The sequence below is a fragment of the Nematolebias whitei genome, chromosome 10 (assembly GCF_014905685.2).
Source record: "Nematolebias whitei isolate Nwh7 chromosome 10, NemWhi1, whole genome shotgun sequence".
NCBI classification, from domain to species: domain Eukaryota; kingdom Metazoa; phylum Chordata; class Actinopteri; order Cyprinodontiformes; family Rivulidae; genus Nematolebias; species Nematolebias whitei.
Window position 1 is genome coordinate 19,568,679 of NC_056507.1, and position 11,489 is coordinate 19,580,167.

Sequence of the window (11,489 nt, forward strand, 5' to 3'; positions counted from 1 at the left end):
ACACAACGTAACACAACGTAACACAACGTAACACAACGTAACACAACATAACTTAACACTGTTGTTGTTGACGCGACATCGCGTTACTCTGCGTCGCGTTACTCTGCGTCGCGTTACTCTGCGTCGCGTTATATTACGTTGCGTTAAGTTACGTTGTGTTTATTTTCTGTATTTTACTTATTGTTCAGCACTTTAGTAGTCAAATGTTAGTTTTATGAATGTGCTGATAAGTCAAAACAGACCACTTGAAATAACGTCATTTGAGCTGACATTTTTGTATATTTACATAACTCAGATGAATTATGTAAAAAAAAAAACGTTATTACTCATCTAAAAACAGCTTTTGTGATTTAGTAATTGGGAGCATAAAAAATACTAACAGAAAAGATTATTCTTTGTTTGAATTTTCTGACAAGTGGACTTTATAATCACTTTATCACTGTTTTACATTACTGGTGTGTTTCATCTAAAATGCATGTTCTATATTGTTTTTCCATTTCATTTAAGTAAAAATATTGCACTGTTGTTTTTAACCATTATCAATTGTTACCAAATTGTTTTATTCATGTGTTCATTTGATCTGTCTTATCAGAGAGATGAACCTTAGAGTTGTTGGGTCAGTGCCCCCTCACAAAAACACACAAGGGATCCGAGTGAAACTATTAAAACAAGGCCTAACAAAACACATCAATCCATTTTGTTCATTAGACGTTGAATGAAGGGGGAGGCAGGATGTCCTCTCCTGCCGCAGGGTTCTTGGTGATTCACTCTCATGTAGAGCTTCCTGTCCTCCTCCCTCTGTCCTCCCTGCAGCTGCTTGTCTTGTGTCCCGTTGTCCATGTAGTAGTTTTAATGGCTTGGTATCTCTCTCCTTCATCCTTCTCCCCTCTACCTGTCCATCCCACCCATCTGTGTCCTCCTTCCCAGGTGCCAAACACAGTTCACAAGCATCCCTCAATCTTTCCTGAAACGCGGCAGTCGACACCCCTCACTTTCGCCGTGTTGCACGGACATGTGCCTGTGGTGCAGGTAGTGACATCAGTGCTCACCTGTGACTCTCTCATCGTGACCTGTTGTTGTGCTTCAGCTCATGGTTGGTCATCGCTGTCATTTCTGCCATCTGATCATCTCAGAGATTCCTCCCACTGCTTTCTTTTCTAAAACTACCAGAATGTTTTTGGTGTCACTTACAACTGTTTTTTACATAAACAAACATTTTTTTTCAGTTCCTCTTGTAACGTTTGACATAAAAAAAAATGGATTAAACTGCATTTAGAAAGTAGAAAGTGGAAACACAGCAGCCTAATTAGTATTGAAGTTGGTTATCTATTTTAGTTTGCCCCTCGATACTGGATCAATATACTGGAATGGAAAATGTTTAAGCCTCGTGGTAAAGTATTTGGCTCGCTGAGGGCATAAAATAAAAGAAACTGGAATACAAAGGTTATATTCAGAGAAAAATCTAGCATTAGACAGTGATTATTAATAATTGCATTCATAGTTGTTAACGATATTAATTTAAATGCAAGCCATTTGTCACCCTATTAAACAATATTAGCTTCAGGAAATTGCCCTTCTCAGTTATGAAAGGTAATTTCCAAATATAGAGCTTCATGATCACATATAAAGAAAAAATATTTTCCAGCCAATGTGATGCAAATATGCAATCTGTATTTGAGAAGTTGAAAAATCATATCTAACTTTCAAACAATAGGACTAATTGAAGCTAAACTGGGAAGTCATTTTTTCTTTACTCAATAAATTCAGCAATAGTTCAGGCAGTGTTGAAAAATCAGATATTTGTTGATTTGCTCACGATAAATCATAATTAAACCAGACTTTAATTGAGCCTCGCTGGTAAACTGACCTGGCTCTTTCTTGTTCTCTCCCATCTTGCCCATCTGGATTCCCACCTGCAGTTGCTGCTGGATGCCAAAGCCAACGTGGAGGGTTCCCTGCAGGACGGGATGGAGAACTACACAGAGACGCCACTTCAGCTGGCTGCTGCTGCAGGTACAAACACACAGCAGGATTCTTCTTCTCTCAGACTCCTGTCCAGATTGACTGTCAGGCTGATAACAGCAGGTCATCTATCAACATCTGACGAATGCATGAGCATGCGTGTCAGAGGGTTGTTCATTCCAAAGGCTGGGAAATAAAGATAAATGCAGACAAAATGATGAAATTGGTGCCTTGCAGTTGTCATTCTGTTTCTGGTTTTAACCTTAACCATGTTTTTATATGTGCAGGTAACTTTGAGTTGGTGAGTTTGCTGCTGGAGCGAGGGGCCGACCCAATGGTGGGAACCATGTATCGTAATGGGATTTCCACTGCTCCACAGGGAGACATGAACTCCTACAGCCTGGCTGCAGCTCATGGACACAGGTAGATTTCATACACATGTTTTTTTTATACAGTCAACACATTTTACAGTGAATTAAGAGGAATAAAAAGCAAGGTTCCTAAAGGTAAACTTTGTTTTACAAATGTTTTTATATTACTGCACAATTATAGTTTGAAGGGAGCATGTACACAATACTTATATCTCATTGAATGAATTGTTTTGTGTTTTGCTTACTTCATGACTGAACCCCTGCTGTTATTCCGTTTCAGTATATTTTAGTAAGAAGTTGACATTAAAACTTGCACAACCAGCTTAAATGTCAGCAAACATACAAGTGTCTCATTTAGTCTAACAAAGTTAAGTCAGGTCCTCTGGACAGATTCTTCTTGTTAAAACATTTCGTCTTTTATTAAAAAGACTTCCCCAGTCTGTGAAGAGTGGTCATTCTGTACGTTACGGGAGTTTCAGAGAAACTGAGACATTTATTTTCTATACACAACGTCCCAGTGGCTTTTAAACCTCAAAAACATTACGGCAAAGACTGATCCATCCCAAAGATCCAGTCCCCTGGCACAGAGTAATATTGACAGGAGGGCTGTGATCAGTCTTACATCAAAGAAACTAAACAGCCACTGGCCAAAAGGATGGACCAGCACAGGAGAGCAACATCATCAGGCCAGGACTGTGCGGTCTACACTCATCTGCACGCAGGGCTGGAGTGGGACTCATTTTCAGCCCTGGAGTTTCATGCCTCAGACTAGCCTGCTTTAGATCACAACCTATTATTATTAAAATCATGTAATTACGGTATAATCTTACATCAGGGTGCAATTCTAGAATATGTACTTTTAGGGGAGATTAGCCCCCAGTGCTGACAATGGCTCTTGGAATAGCATGACAGCCATTGTCATCAGAACCATTTGTTATGTGGGAGTGACACCCTGATGAGAGGGGGGGGGGGGGGGGGTCTGTGGGTCCTCTCCTCCAGAACATTTTGAACAAAGTAGATACCATTTCCTATATTCTGGTGTATTTTAATGGGTTGTTTAACATCTAGTTTTACCTACATAAGTAACACTTGATTCAATAACTATTTCAGAATTAATGGCAAACAAGAAGTAGCCTGACCAACAGCTCTCCTTGTGTGAATAGAACATCTGCTTCTCTCATGCATCCTAGCCACAGTCTAAGAAACATAATGTAGCCTAAGTTAACTTTTAGAAAAAAGAAAATCACTAGCCAATATGAAATGATAATAATAATCACTCCTTACCCACTGCAAGCCAGCAGTCATTCTTTCAGGGATAAAGATGTGCACATCTTTGATAGAGAGGAACGATGGTTTGAGAGAGGAGTGAAGGAAGCCATCTTTGTGAAAAGAAACCACCCATCTTTAAACAGGGGCGGAGGCCTCCGTGTTCAACTGTCCCCCTCTTACAATGCTGTTATTGTTATTATCACTCAGCCCTCTGCGAATAACAAGTGGCCACCAGATCACTAATGATTGGTCGTTAGGCTGATGGTCCTCCTTTTGCATGTGAACAGCTGGTTTTGGCTGTCACCAGCAAACTGATTGATCCACTATGAGAAGGTGCTATTTATAAGACTGAGTTTATTGAAGCTCCTCTTTTGGATAAAAGACAAAACATTTCAACAAAGAAGAATCTGTCCAGAAGACCTGTCTTTATTTTCTTAGATTTTTCTACCTGGATTAGTAAACATGCATCAGGATGTCTCATTTTGTGTTTCTTCGGGTTTTGTTACATTTCCTTTTGGTTTCCTTCAAATACTCCAGACTTTGTCACTATTCATAACAAAGTACATAAACACATTCACCACAAAATTTTATTATATATGTTTAACTATGTGTTGCATTTTTTGCTTGCTTAGCTTTGGTGCTGTTTATTTTTAAATGATTTGATTTAAATGATTTAAAATTTGCCCATTAAAACATGTTTCTGTGATGCAACTGAATTTTGCAATGCAATTGCTTTTTATTGCCATCATTTAAACCTTAAACAAAGAAAACTCTACACATATATGGTGGTTTGTAAACAAATTAAATTAAAAATAATTCCAACTTTTCTAGTGTGTTTTTTAAACATAAGTTATGCATCTGTTTATGTAATTCATACTTTTTTAAACTACCATTGCATATGGTGCTTTGCACATGATATATATTTTGTCTGCTGCTAACTGTCTTCTGATGCATTAGTAATGTGATCTAAAACATGTTTAATTCTTCACTCATGATGAAAACCTAGTTATTAAAGGTTGAAAATGTTCATTTTCCTCCTCATCTAATTCTGAACACCAGTTAGCTTGGCTGAAGCCTCCCTGCCTCTCCACAATGACCTATCTGTCTAAAATATGAAAGACTTTGAGTAGTCAAATATTTAACATAAAACATTCAAAATTCATGGAATGTCCATTTAACATGACAATGTTTTGTTTTTTTCTGCAATTTAGTGTTGAACCATATTTTGTAGATGTTGCCGGCCGTCTTTACAGCCTGTAGTTTTACAAATAAACAAAGATGGGAGCTTTTAACATCAGTTTTCAACACATTAATCATTTTGAATGAATGCATTTCTGCAACATTGTCTGACAGCTACTAATTTTTCTTGGCCCTTTACAGCCTTTTAGGAAACAAGATTGTAGCCACACAACACTTATCATCAGACAGCCAGCGGTCTCTCACAGTAATGACTATAACTCAGCAACAGACATGTATAGCCTCCAGATGCATCCATTTTCTTTATTGCTTTGCATCAGTTTTGATATTAAAGATTAGACAAACTCTTCAGTAAAGACTAATTTCATTTGTTCTATGCAGAACAATAAATTAAAAACTTATTGTCTATTTTTGTGCTTGTGTACCTATAGAAATGTATTTCGTAAGCTGCTATCCCATACAGAGAAAGGCAAAGGGGATGTTTTGTCCTTGGAAGAGATTCTGGCAGAAGGTTCGGAGCTGGAAGGCGGAAGTTCTTCTCAGATTGACTTGATCCGTACTGGAAAGGCCAAACTTAAAGCCCTTAAAGAAGCCATGTACCACAGCTCTGAGCATGGACATGTTGACATCACCATAGATATACGGAGCCTGGGTGGGTTTTTGTTAACGCCTCAAGCATTTTATTTGCAGTGTATGGCGTACAACCTTTTTTTGCTATATTTTTATGTGTATATGTGTGGAACGATCTCCCAGGAGTCCCGTGGACTTTGCACACTTGGCTGGAGTCTCTGCGTACATGTTTCCATCAGCACCGCCGACCTCTGATCCAGGGTCTCCTGAAAGAGTTCAGCTGCATTGATGAAGAAGAGTACACAGAGGAGCTCATCACGCATGGCCTGCCTCTGATGTTCCAGGTCCTCAGGGCCAGCAAGGTACTTCACTCTGCATGTCACCTCAAATCCCTTTGTGTTCCAGCTTTTTCTGCTGTCTTGGTACAAAATACAACTGTGAAAATACAGCTTTATGATCTTCAATGATCTCTTTATGATCTCATGTTTGGGCTGCTGTTGTTGTGCCGTATTATTTTACATTATTAATGCTTAGTGTATATTTTAGATCTTTTAGCGTGCCGTTTTGTGTTCGTATATCTTAGATCCTTGTATACTGTTTCTTTTTACACTTTATATTTTTGCTATTGTTAGGGTGTAACTGGGACCCCAAGTACACAATTTTGTTCCACCTCATGTACCACATGTGATACAATAAACCTACTTGAACTTGAACTTCATATGAAACATATTTACTTCTTCAGACATATTTCATTTCTCACACACATATTTACTCAGTTTCTTAAACCCTTGACAATCTTCTAGCTTCGCTGAGGCCGACTGGATCACATACCAATTACTTAAAATGGTCAAGCTGTCTGATACATTGCTATTATTTTTTGTTGCCTCTAATTTTATTAGAATTATTTTTCAGTAATAAAGCTTACTGTCTAGCTTGGCTGTCTATATTAAATTTGCATGGATCAGCCATAACATTATGAGCAGGGAAGATGAGTAACACTGCTCATCTTCTGATTCTGCAAAACTTGCATCCTGGAATTCACATGGATCCCAAAGAGCATGGTCTGCAGAATGTAACAACACCAGCACATGTGCACACTGTGTTTGTTCCTGGCCGATTATGAAGCTGTTAATAGATGTTTGTACCTGTCACACTTCAGTGAGAGCTTGCAGCCTGATTGCACATGTGAGGCTTGTAGTCTAGCTAACCACTGCCTGCAAACACACATGCACATGCATGAAAAATTGGATGGGAGAAAAAAGTACGAAGGTATTTCACTGTGTTCCTTTTCTTTGTTCTCGCACTCCTTCAGTTGATTGAGCTGTCGTTCTGTTTTCCATTACAGTGGTCTCTAAGGAAATGTGGCTGTAAGAAATAAGCGTAATATTCTTCGATCTCCTTTCAAACATCTGACATACCTATTACTGCGAGGCTTAATGGAAAAGCTTATTGAACAAAGTGAACGTTGCTGAAGTTTGACCTCTCTGTGCAGCATCGCGCACGGCTCACCTCCTTTGTAACTCTGTTTGTGTGTGGTCAGAATGAAGTGATCAGTCAGCAGCTGTCTGCCATCTTCACGCAGTGCTACGGTCCATACCCCATCCCCAAACTGTCGGAGATAAAGAGGAAGCAGTCGTCACGCCTGGGTGAGACCTTGGATCTTTATTATGATAGTTTTAAAGTACAAAATTTAAAAAAAATCATTAAAGCTTTATTTCTATAGTTTTTCAGTTTATATTGTTGAGTCATTTCTTACTTTTAAACCCTTAATTTTATTGGGAGCAAGTGTTTATGACGCCATCTAGTGTTCACAGACATGAACAGACAATCTAAGTTGAAGAACTTCAACTAAGTAGCAGGATCAAATGTTAAAGTTTGGATTATGGTTGAATATTTGTGATTTTCAAATAAGCATTAAAAAAAATTTATCGAGCTTTTCACGTATGATTCAGACCCCCAATTCCTGAACAATAAAGAGATGTCTGATGTGACCTTTTTGGTGGAGGGTAAGCCTTTCTACGCCCACAAAGTCCTGCTCTTCACCGCTTCTAACAGGTACTTCAAGCATCAACAATCAAATGGCTTGCATAGAAAGTTCATAGTGTGTCTTTTGTGCTATCAGATCAAAATAAAATACAAAAAAAAAAAAAAAACTTTCTGAAGGCACATGCTTATTTTAATACGTTATCAGAAAATTACATTTTGTATTGGTGTGTTGCTAAAAAGTGATGACAATGACTTTTTTTTTTTTTACCCTCAAGATTCAAATCTCTTCTGGCAAACAGGCCTTGTGGTGAAAACACGTGCATTGAAATCAGCAATGTCAAATATCACATCTTTCAGGTAATGCACATAAACAGCATGGAAGCATCTGGTTGGAACTGTTGTCTAAACATATGTTTGTAAAATGTTTGTGTAACTGTCCATATCTCTCCAGCTGGTGATGCAGTATCTGTACTGTGGAGGAACAGATGCTCTTCACATCAGGAACACTGATGTTATGGAGGTTAGACTAATAAGAAAGCTTCCACAGCTGTTTTATTTTAAAAATTAATTTTACAACCTTTTTTTTGTATTTTTTTGGTTCATTACATCATTTTATTTAAATGGTTGATGGGGAACAAAAAGTAGATGAATTTGTTAATCCATCCCACCATGAGAACTGGAAGTAGGTGGTTGCAGATTTAAAACAGAAATATGTTTTTTAGTTCCAACGCACATATCAGATGGGCATACAAATACGTTTTAATACTTTTTTTGTTTGTTTTGGAAAGAGACTTAGCAAAAAAAGTAAAATTTAAAAAAGGTTATTTAAAAAAAATAGAAATGTTTAATTTTTAAATAGTTGCTGTGTAAAAATAAAAATGAACATCTTCTTAATTTTTTTTGGCTGCTCCCTTCCTCAGAGGTCACCACAGCAAACATGCGTAAAGATTTTTTTTTATGCTGAACGCTCTTCCTGATACAACCACAGACCACAGCTACCACAGCATACATGTGTAAAGCAGAGGGCTGTCATCTAGGGCACCAGGGGGAGCAGATGGTGGTTAAGGGCCTTGCTCAAGGGCCCAGAGTAAGAGTGCAGGCAGGTGTGGCTGCTTCACTTTTCCCACTCAAATTTATGTTATGATCAAGGGGATTCGAACCAACAACCTTCTGATCACAGGCTCTCTTTCTTTAGCTTCTCCCCACCACTCCCCTGGATACTTTCTCAATAAAAAACCCCAAAATAAGGTTTTGGTTTAAAAAAATAAATAAAAAGAGTACAAGAGTAACATAAAAAAAAGTCAAATTTTGGCCTTTATAGTGTACTGTTCTGATGTATTATGAAAAATACAGAAAATGGCAAGAAAGCTTTTAGCTGTTCAGCCCCCTCAGCTTGGAATGCCTTGCAAGCTGAATTAAAACTGTCAGAACTTGTTAAGTGCTTTTTGCAAACTTAAAAAAAATAAACGACAATGGTTATCTTGTCAACAGCGCCTGTGTTTCAGATCTTAAATTGCCATTGTTTTAAATTATGATTATTACAACTATTGCCCTTTACGGGTATATTGTATGTTTTTATATATTTCTGAAGTCTTATTCTGTATCTTGTTACTGGTCTTGTTTTTATGACGTGCGCTGCTGCCTTTTCTTGGCCAGCTCACCCTTGTGAATGAGGTCTTGATCTCAACTGATGCAACCATATCAATCAATCAGTCAATCACAAATATAGTCTTAAAATCTTGTAAAAACAAATTAAGATAAAATGAAATCAGCTTTAATTAATTGGCTTTTTTCCCCCAGCTCCTGTCAGCAGCCAAGTTCTTCCAGCTGGAAGCGTTGCAGAGACACTGTGAGCTGATCTGCTCCAAGAACATAAACACAGAAACGTGTATCGAGATCTACAACCACACAAAGGTAAACGTATGAAATGAGAAAGACAAATTGAGCACAGACAATAGTAAAATGGGATATTTTAATACATTTTTTATAGTTTGAAATACATAAAGTTTTGTCACACCGCCCCTTCTTCACAGTTCCTGGATGCTCCAGACCTGGCCTCCTACATCGAGGGCTACTTCCTGAAGAACATGGTGATCCTGATCGAGCTGGAGCCGTTCAAACAGCTGCTGTACGATGCGCCTCCTGAAAGCCCCGGCTCCGACATCCTGCAGGCCTTGGAGAGAACGCTGGCCATTCGCATCCAGTCCATCCACTTGTCTTCCTCTAAGGGGTCCGTTGTCTGAACTCCTAAACTCCGAGCCCTGCGCCAGACACTAAGCAGAGACCCAGCACATCAATGCTAAACATCTGAGTAGATTCTTTTCCAGTTAAGCAGGAAATCATGGACTGTTCATGGTATGATTTTAGTCTCTGTGCAGCTCATCAGTTGCTATATGCTTCTTATCTTAGCGCAGATAGGTTCGAGCCTGTCTGCCTGCCTTGTTGATAAATGTCTTCTAACATGGTAGCTGTCAACTTGCCAATAACTAACTGAACACAATCATCGGAGCTTCTGAATACACGGCTCAATACGTAACCTCAACATAATGTGATAAGCCATCCGTAAGTCCCAGGCTATGGAGGAGCTACTGCCTCGTGTTCTGATTGTTTGGCCCTGTACAGAAAAACATCATTTGTATATTTGCGAGTCACATCTGTGCTGATTACGCTGTAAAGCCAAACAAATTAAAAAAAAATTAATGTGACGTGACTAAAAACACGTGACAGTTTGGAACTAGGTAGCAAAGAGGACTTTTACTTCCTCCTCTGCTTTGTAAATGTTGTTGATAAAAACAGAGCTATTGAAAATGTAAGTTAATGTAAATATATATAAAAAATCAACAGATTTTTGTTGGATACTGTTGGATATTGTAAAAACATGAAGCGTTGCATGGCAGAGATTACTTTAGTTTTTCTGTTACAAAGTAATTTTCACATCCAAGGCTAGGCTTTTGTCGTCAGCATGAGTCCCTGATAATGTGTCACGGTAAAATGATGTCATCGCTTTATTTCGAAGAGGCTCCGGAGCGGTTTAGTGTTGAAAGAATATTAGCGGTTTTGCCCAGGATTGTGATCATGTATAACTTGAGCTTTCCTCTGTAAAGATGAGTGTAAAAAACACAATAAAAATGCTTTTGGTTTCATCTGGTGCAAGATGTTTTTAACTAATGGAGACATCTATAACTCTGTTTGATGAAAACGGTTTCAGCTTTGCCTGTTGATACTTTGTTCTCAGCAGCTAAAGGTCAGCTCTCAGTTGGTAGTTGGTTTAATGTGACACCCAGCCACGCACACGGTAGTGCAGAAATAACGACTAAGGATATAAAACACGATTTACAGCTTTCTCGTGTTTTAGAGTCCCAAACTGATGAAAAGTAATAAAACCTACAAAACAAAACAAGCCAGTGTGTAAATTACAGCAGTCATCTACATTTCTCTTTGGATAAAAATTTATTACTGGAGTCCTTGATGCTGTTGCATTTTTTTTTCCCCAACATATTTTATTGTATTTTATACCAATGAATTTAACTGACAAAAATCTATCATATTAGTTCAAACAAAACAACAGCTTTTTTACGATGGCACGTGCCCTTTAAGATCAAAGCTTTTTTCGACATAGTTTACCCAAAAAGAAACACTGTTGGCTGTGAAATTTTGAAGATTATTGATTATTGCTAATAGGTAAGTGACGGTCAGTATCATAACAAATTGAAAACATTTAAACAATAACTCCAAAACTAAATGCTTTCAGTGGACACAAAAACACACATTCACATGTATTTCCTTTAACTTATAAAAGTTAAACAAGACAATTCTGAGAATTTGTAGACGTCCACACACTTTCCAACAAACTGGTTTTAATGTTGACAGTCATGTTTTTTTTTTTTTTATTATTTACCCTTTATTTATACAGGTAGTCTCATTGAGTCACAAGAACTCATTTTGGGAGCAGATGGTTGAGGTTAAGGGCCTTGCTCAGGGGCCCAGAGTGGAGCAAATGAGGGTGGAGGCAGGTGTGGGTGTTTTACTTTTAACCTTACTTCTTAGAGTTCTGCTTTAAAGGAGCCTGTTTTCTTTTTATAATTTTTATTCCTTCCTTCCATCCATCCATCCATCCATCCATCCATCCATCCA

At 38.1% G+C, this 11,489-nt stretch overlaps 1 protein-coding gene across 1 annotated transcript in view; it reads left to right on the plus strand.

The window, feature by feature from the left end:
- Positions 1–10,030, plus strand: part of btbd11b (BTB (POZ) domain containing 11b) — a 131,037-nt gene extending 121,007 nt beyond the window's left edge. The window contains exons 4-14 of the mRNA XM_037683187.1: positions 928–1,029; positions 1,920–2,013; positions 2,250–2,385; positions 5,231–5,451; positions 5,553–5,731; positions 6,910–7,015; positions 7,322–7,424; positions 7,631–7,712; positions 7,807–7,875; positions 9,156–9,269; positions 9,389–10,030. Coding sequence (XP_037539115.1) covers positions 928–1,029; positions 1,920–2,013; positions 2,250–2,385; positions 5,231–5,451; positions 5,553–5,731; positions 6,910–7,015; positions 7,322–7,424; positions 7,631–7,712; positions 7,807–7,875; positions 9,156–9,269; positions 9,389–9,598 — 1,416 coding nt within the window. The 3' untranslated portion in view covers positions 9,599–10,030. The remainder of the gene's footprint in view (positions 1–927; positions 1,030–1,919; positions 2,014–2,249; positions 2,386–5,230; positions 5,452–5,552; positions 5,732–6,909; positions 7,016–7,321; positions 7,425–7,630; positions 7,713–7,806; positions 7,876–9,155; positions 9,270–9,388) is intronic.
- Positions 10,031–11,489: the final 1,459 nt, after the last annotated feature.